The 15,980-nt window shown below is 42.5% G+C and overlaps 1 protein-coding gene across 3 annotated transcripts in view; it reads right to left on the reverse strand.

Annotated features, from left to right (window-relative positions):
- LOC139145511 (collagen alpha-1(XXVI) chain-like) overlaps positions 1–5,890 on the reverse strand; it is a 48,632-nt gene extending 42,742 nt beyond the window's left edge. Inside the window, exon 1 of one of the 3 annotated variants that reach the window (XM_070716737.1) lies at positions 5,516–5,890. In XM_070716737.1, the coding sequence (XP_070572838.1) occupies positions 5,516–5,643 (128 nt within the window). In that variant the 5' untranslated portion in view covers positions 5,644–5,890. The remainder of the gene's footprint in view (positions 1–5,515) is intronic. The other 2 variants (XM_070716735.1, XM_070716736.1) reach the window with 2 other exon arrangements.
- Between the last annotated feature and the right edge of the window lie 10,090 nt (positions 5,891–15,980).

Below are 15,980 nucleotides of genomic sequence, written 5' to 3' on the forward strand. Positions count from 1 at the left end.
GTTTGTCATGGTCGCTATTTAGGCCACGGCGAAATTTCAACAGAAAGTAAATTTACGGAAATGGAAATACCGTTTAGTATTTGAGTTCTTGGCACCAATTCAAACAAGAACACTGCTTCTACAATAATCCTTTTGTCTTATCGTATATAACGGCTTTACATGTACACCCCAAACACCATAGTCCCCTTTGCAGATCTGAAAAGTCAACAATGGTGTATATACGCGACAACTCACAAGACGACTACAGATCTCTTAATGGTCTGACCAAACAGAGATGGGCACGAATCGGAAGCAGGCTGATTACCAGCGTTGAAGTCTCACCGTTGCCCTACTGTACATATTTGTCATATTATCAATTGCAGTCAGTCTCTTTGTTGGTTTGGTTTGTTTGTGTTTGTGTTTATTTGTTTGTTTGTGTGTTCATTGTCTTTCTGTTTCTTTTATTTTATTCCATCTTTCTGTTGTCTGCATGTTGTTTGTCCGTGTGTTTGTGTTTATTTGTTTACTTGTTTAGCATTCAGCCCGTGGCCACTGTGGTCCATATGACCTTTTGTTTGATTGTTATTGTCCTAGCGTCAGGTACATCCTAGGGGAGGCATACTTTTGGTGATGGACTAATAAGCATTTGTCAAGACAACTCGAGTTCGTAGTATTTCCTTCAGATATCAAGATCTGGATCGAACAACTTCCGAAGAGAAGTGGTGTGATAGTTTGATAATACACAGATCTGGAGAAAAGGTGACAAAATGGTAGTGGGCGATCGCCGACAGATAGGAAAATACATCTTGGCGTGAAAGATGTCAAGGTGATGGAAGGTAGCGATGATGATGATGATGATGATGATGATGATGATGATGATGATTATAATGATGACGACGACGACGACGACGACGACGACGACGACGATGGTGGTGGTGGTGATGATGATGATGATGATGATGATGATGATGATGATGACGACGAAGACAACGGTGTTGATGATGATGACGACAACAATTGTGTCAATGATGAAGATGATATAGTGACAGTTATGGAATTGATTAACATTGACAATGAGATTCGCCTTTAACGGTGCAGACGGCGACGTTTTCATAATGACGATGATAGAGTTAGTGAAACAGTAACATAAACGATTATCTATAATGGAACATGTATCTTCCGTAAGGTGCTTACGGAAATAAATGAAGATACATACTGGTACCTTAGTCGCCTCATACACATGCTCATTGGATTAGTTTAATTCTGCCGTGGGGCTACAACAGATCAATTAAACAATCAGTCAAGTCAACTCTTTGTCAGCGCATGCTATGTATCGCCAATTAAGAGGATATCCAATGAATGTTAGTTTCAGTCGCTTTATTCACATATTACTGTCGCATCATAGTTTTCAAACTGTAGTAAAACTAAGTCAACGCGGGATTTGTCTTATGTGTCACCATTGTGTGTGTCAATAATCATGAGCAGAAATCCACGAAGGCTGGGCATTCATTCTTACCGGAGAAGAATAGTGTCTTGCCGTCGATAGACATGAAAGCGCACTTCACTAAGACTATAGCCGAAATACACGCTTCATCAGATAATGTTTGTATCAACTGGGGGGGGGGGGGGACGAGAGACAAAAAGCGATAGAATTCAAAGGCTCAGAAATGGGAACGCGGGTCTCGTCGCTTCCTTCGCAATGGTCCGTCTCGATGATGCTTTACGAACCGTTATAAGCGTGCAGGCGGCAAATTTTCATCAGGCAACGGGGAGAGTATGATCGCACAAAATACATGCCAGCGTAAAAACGCTGTAAGCAACGGGCCGCTTTCGCGCACGAGACGAAGAGGAAAATGAAACTACGCTCAAGGCTATAAAGATAACATGACATATGTTTATTGTTGTGTAAGTATTTTAGTGCTTTAGTGTATAATAAATTCAAACAGCCGTGGCATCGTTAATTAACAGCAGCACGCGAATTACATGTTCACTGCTAAGATCATTCATTGTTTCTGACGTGTAGGGAAAGTGCCATTAAGTTTCGTCAGCTTCTATACAATGCTCTCTCTCTCTCTCTCTCTCTCTCTCTCTCTCTCTCTCTCTCTCTCAGCATGCAGCTTTCGTACTCTCAATCACATACATGTAGACAATACGCCATACATTCATTTATAAGCGAAAGTTTCACTGGCTGTCGTCTCGCATTATTACAAAGAGGCCATCGTACAAGTGACGACATTTTATTGCTCGGCGATCGCTTTCAATGAAGTGATAAACAGTCTGATAAGACTCTTCACAAACAATTGGCCATTGTCGCTGCTGGACAATTTGTTCGGTACTTCGGTGGGCTTTAACCGTTTTATCGCCTATCTAGGACACCCCAGAACAGCTTTATAGTGATTTTTGGCGGGGTTTATGACATAACCGAGCTCCCTGTGAATTTTGTGACTTTCTAAAAAAAAGGAAAAAAAACCGTTTCCATTACCGCAAGGTCGCTTTATCAGCGCCCTAAGACATCATGAAAATTTGACGACTGAGCAAATCGACACATCGGAGTGGCCTCGGAACAAGTGACGTATCTGTACAGTTTTGCGCGTTCACAGCGCGCGAAACAGGTGAACGAGGCCACTTCCAAATAAGGTAATTTGCATAAATTACGGAGATGTCGATTTTAAAGATAAAACTGCCACAACTCGTTCACATAACCAACACACACTTCCCCAGCATTGCGTGGTACACTTTATAAACTGAGTTAGGAAAAAAAGAATGACGCGACAATTGATATCCTTTGATGAACAGAAACTGGGATTTAGGAACCTTTGAAGAAACGGACTTATCCCTCAAAAGAAGGCAAACTCGCAAAAAATGTGTCGGCGTCCTTTACTGATGACGTGATTACACGACAAGCATTAACTTTAACATTACTACAGACAAAAGCAAAACAAACACATTCAAAGAATTACACTTCGAAAGAAAATGAGCAATTCCATCTTCCTACTTAGCAACTGACCGCCACGGCCCATACACTTTCGGTTTCTCAGCGAGGTTCCAGTTCATTAGCATAAACACTAGGGTGTGGCTGACGCTGCCAGAAGTAGACAAACACGGGCGGAGACCGGAATACAGGCGACCCCAGACCGCCGAAGGGGGAAGAAATAGAGCGTTACTGCCCGTTTCAGGAAAGTGTGCGAGATATGATATCAAGGAATTTGGGTAACCGCTGTATAAAAGCTCTGTGATTTATGGAAAGTGAACATTCGCAGATATTTAATATCTCGTGGCTTTTTCAAGGTACGCACATACACTGGAATAAGTTCCTCCCGAAGCTCGTGTAGTTGCGAGCTTGATGGCCGTATCCAAAATGATTTCAACAATTTCGTGCACGTTCAATTCTTTGACTCCGCTTAGGTGCGATGCGCTTGAGAATTAATTAGAAACTTCCTGTTAAGTGAAAGAGCTCTTACTACCCAATGAGAAGAATTTAAAATATTTGAGTATCCCAAACTGCCAATCACCTGTCAAACTATCTACGCTCTTTTTTCTATTGTCTATGGCCTACTTTTCTTTTAATTAACTCAATCAACACACTCCAACGGGTGTGTTAATTGCTAGTCGCCCGACCATGTTTTCCTTCCTGCGGGCGTTGATGTTTTAGTGTGCCCTAGACACATCTGAAAACATCCCCGATAATCAACTTCGAATTAAGGAAATATAAATAAAGAGAGCGTTTGTTTCACGGACAATCGATTCTGATAGGGTTGGAAAGTATGTCTTGGCAAACCATGCGAGTGCCAGCAATGTCTCTACTGATTGTTGAATTCGGGCTGAACACGGGAATTTGCGTTGATAGGTTGGTGAATATGTTGGTTGCATATGTCTCTACCTGTTTGACTGATTCCTAATACCAAGATAATAATACCCCCTCTCCGTCACCTGAGTGATGTCAGAGTACGAGCGCAAACAACTTTCTCTTTGTCTTCGCTAAAACAAACATACCACTACAATCGCTTTTCTTAAGGATTGCAATAACTGTACCTTAGCGGAAGCAAAGTTCAAATCGTCACTTGTTCGATGGCGAAAGGAGATATTTCTCGCCTGTTTTGTTTGCGTTGTTGAACTTGAACTTAAACGTTTCAATCTAGCTCTGCATGATGTCTTTAAGTCGGTGCAACATGCTGGGTCTGGGAGGACATTGATGTCTAATTCGAACTGAAGAAGGCTGACCCACCGGCTAGCCTGCAAACAACCCAGGTGCCACCGAGCTTCAGGAAAGGTGACCTCACAGTATATCTCCCTGGAGTGACTTGTGTATTTCAATGGACTGATGGAGCCTCCTTCAAAAGCGATGCCACTTTAGAGTTGATGCTCTCATCATCCAGGAGACCCAATAACCCAGGGGCTCTCCAGACCGATTAAAATGCCGACGGCGCTGCGGGGCAACACAGCCACAGTCGGGAATTCCGTTGGAAACACTGACCCCCACAACCGAATAAACCAGTAGACCATTTTATCGCGTTCCTATTATTTGGACTGTCGCATCCCTTTTTTGTCGCGGACTACCCCCCCCCCCCCTCCCCGCCTCGTTACGTGATGCGAACGTGCTCCCAAAACCTATTTTTCGTCTCTTTGAGGAAGATTACAAAACCATTAGTACAACAAACAAAATTAAATTGCAGATACTCAGACTTTTAATTGAATCGACCATCGGAATCGTCGGCAAATTACTTTCACATGTGAAATAATTTCTGGAAGACAAAGATTCCGTCCGCCGAAATGGGATTCTTCACCTTGCTTTGGCGGCGACGGCGTTTGAAAGTTAACCTCGATTACATGATCAACAAAAGGTACATTCGATACGGTAAAGATGTTCATTACATTCCGTAATCGACATGGATGCGCATCCCAGACAACGGTAATTAATAATTAATTTCATATCCCCTTGAAAACGGTGAACCAAAGCAGACCTCATTAACGCGGACACAAAACGCAGGCTGCGGGAGCGACCACCGACTTTGAGTATACCTATCATGAAAACCCAGGTGAATGCAGAGTTGAAATCTGCACGACCCAGTAAAAATTTTACGACGCGGTGAACTCTTGTGTGAGGTCAGAGTCATGATCGCAATAGAATCATTAAAAAAATTGTGATGGCAACTGTACGTAGTCGGACAGCGATATTAGTCCGTGCAGTACACCAAAAGATACCAGTGGTGTAACAGGTAGACCTTTGACAATACTGGCCTAAATACAATGAAGGGGCCGCATTGCTAATGAGTCAAAGAGCGTGACTTGCCAAAGCTGTGACAGCAAGCCCCCCGGGGCAAGGGGGTTTTCTGTGAAAGCCTGTACACAGCGCCGCGTCGTGAAGTGCCGCAGCGCGTAGATGAAGGAGACACTGCGATACGCCGCCTCGGCTAACCCCGATAAGTAATCACGACACAAGAGTCACATACCGCGGATATCAGCTCAACTTTTTTTTTTCACTCCCCGTGAAACTACGCAACAGCAAGCAGGGAAGGCGCGTTAATTAGAAACCTACCTCTTCCGCTGGTGCCCATAGCCAAGTACCTGGATGCTGCTGTCGACGACGAGTAAAACCAATAGCACAGAAGTCAACGGTAGCAGTTTGCGGTCAATTGAAGTCGCGGAGAGACCGGGAGTCCACATCACGAAGGCCGTCAAAATACGACTTGGTCGTACGTGCGGGCTGTTTGTCACGAGGGAGAGGCCGTGCTCTCCTGGTCTCAGCGTTTGAGCTTTGTGTGTTACACTCAAGCGCACCAACTCAAAACGCCGTGGTCCCCTTTCCTTCTTCCTAAAACCGTGTGTTACTACACTCAGCGCGGACAATGCATCCTGCTGGACTCTCCCGTCTCGTTTTCAACTCTCCGTAAATAAAAACTTGTCACGTGACAGCCGGCAACTTGAATGTACCGATCAAAACAGCGCCCTCGGGGCATACCTGCCTCGACACATCCTCGTTTCTCCCTTTCTTCAGCGGCGACGTTTGTTTATTTTTAACGAAATAGATATTTGCATCACTATTTCATGAAAAGTCTCTGTGTATCTACCCAAGTAATTATTGTATTCAAGAAATTGAACCAAAAATGAGACATAAAGCCCAGTTATATTGAGTAGCCAAACTTTCCCACTCCCTTCGTCTCTGCTCGTTAACTCTCCTTCCTCGAGATTGGTCGGCGAGCGTCGAGAAATTATTCAACAAGGTCACCGTCCATTAATAATAGATGCATCCCTGCTATAACGAATTACCTGAAGGACGCTTAGTTAAGAACTTAAACCTCCAGGTATCTTATCAAGGTTTTTCCAAGTTGTTGCCAGTGAAGACGAAAATAAAGTTAATTCTGTTCGTGGTAGAGATTGTTTGTGCGAAGATTTTGCAATCATTTTTGAAGAGGTTTTAGTTGTATTTACGATTTGACACACGACTCAAAAATGAATCTAAACTTGTGTTAAAATTTCGCGAAAAGAAGATTACTATACTCTAGAGCACAGTTACTTGTTGGCTGCAATTCGGCTCTGCGCCTACGCCGCCCATAGACGTGTGTATAGGTTATATACACACGTGTATGGATTGCGTAGCCAACAAGTAACTGTGATCTACGTGATCTAGAAATATGAAAGGGGTGACAGTCCGACCTTTGACATTTGAAGAAGCTTCATCATCTCACATGTAAAGTTCAGGACAGAAGAATTTAAAAAACGGCTACCTCTCCATCTAGAGACCCTAGTTTTCTCAACAAGTTTCGAGATTAGTACACACAATCTACAGACTATTGAATAATTGTAAGATTTTGAAGAACGTACACCCGTCTCTGCGGAGCATTCTGGCTGGAGTTATTAAAACGACGGTTGCATGAGTCGGACGACACAATGTGTCTATGTATTTCCGTTGTGTCCTTGAACAATATTTCGATATTTGCCGATAAAACTTGATGTCGACTTGAAGAATGATGTTAATAGAAGCTCAGCAAAGGACCAAAGGAGCACACGGCATGAGCGTATCTTTCATTTTCTTTCAACAAACCTTCAAACGACGGAACAAATATCTTACTCACATACCGAAGGCTTTTCTGAACTGCCGAAAGGAATTCCTACATGTAATGGAGGTTATATTTGTTCAACGTCTTTCTGGTTTTTAAAGGCAAACCGATCGAGCAGATGTGATTGGTCGAGTAGTTACCGCCAATTTGGAAGATGCCAAGAGTCTGGAAAAACGCGGGCGACATATACAAATGGTGAGCGTTATCAAAATACTTCAGCTTGATTGTTTCCATGTAATGCTGGGTTGTAGAATTACGGATGAATGGACCAGTGAATCAATCGTTATACTCCAGAAACTGGCCAGAATCCCGTGTCTCTTTTTTTTTAAACTGCCTGTCTCTCTGTGTACCTGTCGTATTTTGTTTACTGTCATTCGACGTGCGTCTCATTATCTTGACCTGCCTGTGTATCTCTCTGCCAATTTCTGCCTCTTTCCCTATCTACCTATCTCCCTAGCTTTCTGTGTATGTTTGTCTGCCTATTTAATAATGTCTGAGTTGCCTTCTATCTAACTTGTTAACTCTTTCTGTTCGATTTTTTGTTGTCTGTCTCTGTCTCACGCCACACTGTCCTTTGACTGTATCTGTTCAAGCTATTTGTCTGTCTGTCTCTGTCCGTCTGTCTCTGTTCTCTCTCTGTCTGTTTCTCTTTGTCTGTCTGTGCCTGTCACTGTTCTCTCTGTCTTTCACTGTTCTCTCTGTCTGTTTCACACGTCTGTCTGTCTGTCTGTCTGTCTGTCTGTCTGTCTGCCCCCCTCTCTCCCTCTAATTTGAATTGAACTTTATTATCTTTCCTACATTGTCTTAATTTGGCAGGTTCATACATAATTTCAAACTTTCTCCCAGAAAGTAAAAGGGTTTGGGTGTAGAAATCTAAAAGTCTATGAAATGGAACCTTCTCAACTTCTGTTTTTTTCAAGATAGCGATGATGCAAGCGGCTAACACTGCCTCAGTCTGACTGATTAGTTGACTTCTGTAATAGCCTAAATGTATAATTATCCCAAACGTTCAAAAGATCTTTAACGATTGTGATCGCTTGATTATTTGATTAGCCGACTGTCAAATTGTTCGTAATTGGGTGAGTGCTAGCTATGCGAGTTGTTCTTTCGCTTGACTTTTCCGTTATTTCACGGTTGAGGGAGCTCTGCTCACAAAACCTCCAAAGACCATCAGTCCGTTCTTTTGGTGGTTGGCCAAGTCCCAGCATTTGCCGCGTCATTGGAGAGCTAATGTTAGAACAAAATCGAAGCACTCAAGGAGTCCGTCCCACCTCAACTTACTTTAAGACAACAATTATTGTTGAGTGTATTCAGCTCAGACTAGCTGATCATAATAGCTCACAGACACAAAATTCCTCGGCCTTCTGATGTATCTATTTATAGCGGTGTGGCGTTGTTTACCGGTCACCCTTGACAACAGAGATGACCGTCGCAAGTTGAGGGCAACTGCTACAATGACGATATTGACCCATAACCAATCGATGAAAACCAAAACTTTCAATTTTAAAATTTTACCTTAATGTCAAGAGGTTACCTGGGCCTTGTCTGGTCAGTTGACCACTACAAGTCATGGATAGGACAGTCAATCGAGAACTTCAGAAGTATCTCACTCATATCTTCTGTCTTAAAAAAGACTCAACAACTAATGTCAAATTGAATTGTGTTTTGTAAAGCATGATAAAATCGGACAAGCTGGTATTCATGCCAAGTTAGTCCAAAAGAGGAACGTGTTGTAGATTATGTGTACTTTTACAAAAGCATTCATTCTCACAAACATACAGGTATACAGTCACCTCTAATTTAAATATGCCCACATATGGTCAAAGAGGCGTTCCTTGGTATTCAAAATGCCCATGTGAGGGAGCTGTTTTTAAAAAAGCGGCCACCCGCTTAAAATATGTGATTGGCAACTGTGGCAAAATATATAATTGGAACAGGTGACAGTATACCTTTAAAACGTCACTGGTACTTTGATCAATCTGATGCCATCATCCGGTTTGTCACAGAAGCAAAACCATTATAGGCAGTAGAAAAAGCGGTTTATCCTCTGTCTATTGTAAATTAAGAGCAAGGCACGTGAAAGATAAGCTGATACAAGACGCCACAGCCAATTTCGAATTCGATAACAGACTTTCTTTCCGGATGACGAAAATGGCACGATCAAACATGCGACTTGACAATGCAGGCACCACCATTGGCTGACAGCGCATGATACCAGGTGTAACCGTAAAGCATCGGGAATCGCCAGGAAGTATAGAAGCAGGGCGGGGCACTGCGTCGACAAATCTACAAGTCGGCGAGAGCACGTGAAACGGCGTTTCAGTGACGGAGTAGCCGGGAGACAATTGCTTTGTTTATTTTGTCATTCAAAACAAATACATTTTCTTCTCTTTTTTGCTGAAGGTAGAATGCGCCCAAGGGACTGTTTATCGGACACTTAAACAAGTACAATACACGAATACAATACTCTTATGGTCTGCTGCCTGTGTGCACTCGTTTTATCGAACCCTTCAGCGTAATTTAAGGGAGAATACGCCCCGGGGACAGATATTCGGACTCTGAAACTTTTACAATTCTTTTCTGATATACCAATTGTGGGTGTTCATTTCAAAGCTCTTGGTATAAGAAAACTTTGTACCGGCTTAGGTTTTTGAAATTCGAAAATTTTATTGTTCTCTACAAAGTTAACACAGGGGTGCGGCCATTTTAAATATCGGTAAATCTTGGGTTATTTGTTTCTCTAGTACCAAAATTTGCACGGTGACCCCGATCAGTATGCTTGATTTTGAAAAGGGAATGGTTGAAAGATTCCTTAAGGAAAGTTTAAGCAAAAGTTCAAGTCTTTCGCTTTCGAGGCGTATACTACCTTGAACTTTCACCGCCTTGTTTTCGTGAAAATTCGAAAATGCATTTTTCTTGATAGAGTGAACACAGGACGCAGAGGTCATTTTGAATTCAACTATTGGTAAACTTTAGAAATTTTGTTACTTTAATTTGTTTCCTTGGGGGAAGCGTGAGCAATTTTTTTTTCATTTCGAGGTGCGTATTACATAACTGTCATCAATTTTGGTGCGTCGGAACTTTTTTGCGTCGATATTCAACATGGCGGCCCGCAGTCCTCCCGCGATCAAAATTTGTCTAACGTTAAAATTTGTAACAATCTGTCATAATTTTTAGAGCCTGACAAAATGCATCCCCTTAGCAAATTTTGAGTCCTTCTGTGTTAGTTTTGTTACCAATATGGGGGTTCGTATCCGTATAGACATCATCGCCGCCTGAACTTTCGACGCACAGAGTACTTTCATACGGTAGTCAATGCAGTTTCTGCAGCAAGGCCGCACGCTGAGCCTCAAAAAAATCGTGTTATGAAATCAACATTTTCATAGACTATGACAATAATAATCTGAAAATCGAAAACACAAGAGTGTAACACTTTTACATTCCGAAGGAATTACGTGAATCATTTTCGGAAACAAGGGTCTCGAAGTCGGTCTCCGAGTCATTTACCGTGTGTAAGCAGCAATAGGGTACTATCACGGTCGGGCGCGACGTTAAAGTTCCATTAGCTGTATCTTCTGGCGATTTTTCCGTTAGTTTTAATTGAAATGATCACTGGCTCATGTTGAATAGCCTGTCCAATAACAGAGAATCGCCAACGTAAGTAAAGTGGAGGTACCCAAGAGGTGACCGGAATGTTGCTCACCCCCAGGTTTTGGCGAGATGTCCGTCGAATTCGGCCGAAAATCACACGAAACGAGCGTTTTTGAATCAGATAAAGTATCAGGTATGAAATTTTAGAATGATAGGGAACGATCGACGGTTGCATGATAGATGAACTTGCTAATTTTCACAGTGAAATCGGACACGGAATGTGACATGGCGTGGTTTTTATAGCCATTCTGTTATCAGACTTGGGTTGTTTCTCGCTTATGTACACTCGTCTATGGGGCGAATAGTCCCAGAGCTGAATGGCCCACGAGGGACTGTGATCATAATCGAACGCAGCCCATGTGTCGCACGCATGACGTCACCGCTAAACCACGGCTCACCACTGTCCCACGGTGACCTGGGTACCTGTTTGGAGAAGGGTCTATGTTTGGAGATAGACTGTGCTGTGCTGTGCTGTGCGAACCGTAGAAAGTTTGCTGGACCTTATCTCAAAATGACAAGCTTATTTCAATGAAACAACCATAGGATAATAAGATTCAACATATTATTCCTTTTTTAGCTGAACTGAAATATCCTTGTTCCTAAAAGCTCATCAATTTTTTTTATGTTCGCAACATCGCGTCATAAGGACAGAGAGTAGCAGCCATTTTGTTTGTTTACTTTGTTTACTTTCAAGTCGTAAATGTTGTTCAGGAACACCCCAAAACTCATAACGTTTATCGTGTATATCTCGACATTCAATATAAACAATAATAGCTGATATGATGATACGTGCATGGGTATATTATCAGAAGTTAGTGTTAATGTTCCTCAAATGTTATGACGAATTAATTGGTATTTCTGATCTGCCCTCACTCCTGGCTCAATTATTATTTAATGTGAATCTATTGTGAACAAATTGGCACTAATGCATGGTGTAGGAATATTTTTTTCCAGTTTTACCGTTTTCACAAGGCATATCTCCTGGAAGTGTATCGGAAATTTGCCTTCGGGTATTTATCTGCGGATTGTTGCATTTGCATGGGGCATGCCTAGTACCACTAGGTAGGTTTTTGTTATATTTTGCTTTTTCTTCTTGTTAACTTTTCCTGGCGTTACACATTGATGTCTACTTGTTAATTGAGAACTAAATACGGCGAGAACTGAATCTCCACCGTTCGGTTGAGACAATCGAATGCTTTTGTTTTTCAGTAACGCTCGGCGTAGATGGCGCCCCTAAAGAGACGTTTTATCTGCGCTATCTGATCTGCGCTACTAGCTGCACCGTCGATGGAGATACCATACTCATGATACTAACATATGCTAATACATCCAGCTCAGCCCTCCTGCAACTATACATATTTGCAGTCCAGTTGGATGCAAGTGCAAGTTTATTTGAGCAAAACGAAATTTCCAAAAACAGAAACGGGTCTTTGTCAACATAAACCCGTATTTGGTTTAGCCAATAAGGCATTATACTTTGGTACATGTGCTGCTATCATCGATAGCTATATGTGACGCCATTTCAACGCAAATGATGAAAAATCGATAACATTAAATGTGTTGGATTTGACATAAAAGTGAACATGATCGACGTTAGAAGATGTACCCGGGACCTATGTTTTACATTGTGAGTAGTTTGCATAGAAACTAAGATTTATGGTAGTAGATAAGTCAAATCCTGACCTTGGACATCAGAGGATTGTCAGTTGTCTTCATCGATGTGGAAGCATTGAGCGCAGTGCATAGAGAACAGCCAGCTAAACTGAAGTGAGTATGTGTTCTGATCACACCAAGGTTTCAGTGACTAGCGCCCCCAACATGTCCGTGCATCGTCGGAAGTTGAATTTAACGGCACCGGCTTTCAGACCAGTTGGTGATTGGAACTTGTTCCTTTTGGTTGTCGACTTGTTTTTTCTGTCGTCTGCCACCCTTGCGTTCTACTTCTACGTCACATTGTCAAATACTAGTACATAATGGACAGGGAATGCATCGAACTTTTTGGAGGGAGGGGGGTAAATATATGTGAAAACTTCTGAACACGTATAACAAAATAAGAATTGCCTAAATACATAATTTTGCAATGGGAGACGTTTGCTGTCCTAGCTCCAGGCAAATGGCCACCTGCTCGTAAGCTCAAACCTCAGGCAATGACAATATCGTGTGATAATCGAGAAATGACAAAACTAAGTTCAGGGAGACTGGCCCACAGTCGCCTGACTTTACTCGGCAGCTGACTTACTTACTAGCTGGCCAAGGCGTTCACCCTGTACGATCTGCGCAACAGCCTGCAAAAAGTGCGTCGGTCTGCTGATGTTCAGTCTTTCAATTTATTATATGTTTTTATACTAACATGCTCACAGACTTGAAGCAAGTCTAGGACGTTGTCTGAAACTGCTTAGAAAGTTCTGAAAATGTTTAATTGACAAATGAGGCGGTCATGCCAAGGTAAAAATTTAGGGTTATAGTTTTCAGTAGGATAAACCCCTAATGTCGACACTCCTCTTATTCATAATGCCAGGCCCTACTTAACTTGTACCATACATTTTCACATGATCTCCTTTGTTGTGAATCCTGCCCTCTTGTCAGTTTTACAGTTCAATCGATATCTGTTTGATGTTAAATCTTTCTCCAGATTCAAATGAATGAGAGAGAGAGAGAGAGAGAGAGAGAGAGAGAGAGAGAGAGAGAGAGAGAGAGAGAGAGAGAGAGAGAGAGAGAGAGAGAATTGACTCGCCATACGATATAGCTTATGAACATAATATAATGGAATTTTTCCCATTCATGAGGGAAGAGCATAGAATACTCTATACTAAAACATTTGATGCATTTTAACAGTGAAGATTAATTCAGACCCAGGTGTACAATCTTGAGAGATCATGGTTGAAACGTTGAGATGGCTGTGACGGTCGCCAGTGCACGTATATAACTTAGTACGGCTGAGAGACATGTCAAAAGGAAACTATGAATACAATAAATAACACGGTCTGAAAGTCCAGCAAACATGCGAGATATGCGTAAATCTTGTTTTTACAAGGTTGCCCGGCTATTGTCTTCAGCAAATCATGTGCCGATGATCTCACTTGTGTACAGCGTGGTGTTCCGCACGGCCCACCAGGGGGGCTGATGAACATACATACCAACATATCTTCCATGTACACAGCGCAATAAATACTCAAAGGGACAGGATTTGGAGGGGCTTTGGTCGTGTACATTATCAAATAGGTGAATTAATCGAGTAAATACGTTGCCTTGGTCACGGAAAATCTGGACATCTGCGAGGCACGAGACTTAAATTATTAATCAGTGACCTTAGCCCGGGGTCACGGCAGTCAAATCTGGGTCACGTTCATGGCTGTCGCTGCTGTGTGAACTTAAATTCCAGGTGTCCGGCCACTCTGACCGAATTTAGGAAGATGACCTGTTTTGACCTGATTGATATGAGAGAGAGCGAGCGAGCGAGAGAGAGAGAGAGAGAGAGAGAGAGAGAGAGAGAGAGAGAGAGAGAGAGAGAGAGAGTATCTTAGTGACAACCCAAATTCCGATAGATGATCCGTTGACTTTAGTGTGTATCTTATATGGCTCGTACGGCTCGCTGCTCATTCTCTAAAATTTAATATACAGGTTATGTGAGGACATTATTTTTACTTTGTGTGTCTCGAGATGACAGTCTCCCAAGGTTCGCAGCCACAGGGCAATTACTAATGCTTTAGGAACTTGGCCGACTTTCCTTTCGAGAAGACAGGACAAATAGTCTTGGCACTCGTATGCGTCGTCACCTATAGACAGTATAGAGGAAGTAATGTGCCCCTATTCCCTGGGAACCGGTGACCTAGATTTCAGCAGCGTGTACGAACAGCTAGACATGTGCAAGTTTGAGATCCGTTGCGCCGCTGGGTCAACAAATGCATGGATGTTCAAAGATTCTGTAATGATATATGCCGGACGTAAACATCCACGGTGAATGGGAAAGAGCTACGGTCGGTGCGGGGGTCGGTGCCGCTCGCCTCATTGCAATTCACCGTCCGATTGACACGGAGTGTCGCGGTCGTGGAAAGCATAAAAAAGCTTTGTTCGTCCCGTGATTACTGAGCATCAACATTTTCCATTTTGTCGATTTGAATTCACCGTGACGTCAATGCCGACCTTGAACAGGGAAAAAAAGCAGGGTCTCGTTTTTCGAAAAACACCAGTCTGTTCGAATTCGGTAAACACCTTGGAAAACAGCTCAGAGCACCGTTTGGGCCGTTAAATGAATAGGCTCGCCCTATAATGATGAGAGAGATTTCTTGAAAAAAAATTGTGTAAGCCTGGTTTCTGACAATCAATATACAAAGTACCTCTAACGCATACAAAGTCACGTAGTGACGTACTGTAACGATGTTCACTGTAAACACTCAGTTTATAATTGCACTGTAAACAAAGACAAACAAGAAATGAAAAAAACCTCATGATGTCTACTTCTCTTGGCGCCAGGCGATTTACAGGGTCTATTACAATGGATGCTACGAACTATGTATACGTTACACTCGGAACGAAGGAGCCGTTGATTTTAAAATCGTGTGGCGCTTGCTCTCGGTATATTTCCACTTAATTTTTTTTTATTGACTTACTCTCATCCTGCTTTTCTATGCACATCAATGCATAAGGATTCTCAGTCGAGTCGGTGAAGGAAACCCTCTTTCCTGCGAATATTTATTCACATCTTCGGTGCTCACAGATACCACGTTGCAGCTAGTTTTGACAGACAATTGTAGCAGTTGCCTGAGTCTGGACACCAGCCGTTGACTTTATTTTCTGCTGTGAGAGTTTTGCATATTGGCCACAAAATGATTGTTCACGCGTGCCATATCACGGTCCCTCCACGACCGTGGCCATATACATGTCCGTCCCTCCGAGTTGCAGTCAGGATCAATTGAACAGTCGCTGCGTCTACGATATGAGCATCGGAGGATTCAGATTATTTTAATTTCTGAATTAACGTGGATGGGATGAGTTTGTGCCGTATTTGAAAACCTTACCATTTCATTGTTAGAGCAGCTCACAAAAATATGTGCTCGGCTCCTTCCGTCAATTGAAAATAGTGCAAATGTTATCATTTTGACAATTTTTCACTGTTTGCGGTCGCTCGACACTTAAAACCTCGTTGGTTTTAAAGCTTGTGTTTATTGATTTATAAAGAAGTAAACAAGCTTAGGCTCGCTTAAGTATTTGTAGGCTCAATGAAGTTGAAGTTCAGCACATCGGCGAAATGTCTCACGGTAGCGTAATGGTGTGCGCCACCAAGCGGACAGT

This window comes from Ptychodera flava, chromosome 12 (assembly GCF_041260155.1).
Source record: "Ptychodera flava strain L36383 chromosome 12, AS_Pfla_20210202, whole genome shotgun sequence".
Taxonomy (NCBI): Eukaryota; Metazoa; Hemichordata; class Enteropneusta; family Ptychoderidae; genus Ptychodera; species Ptychodera flava.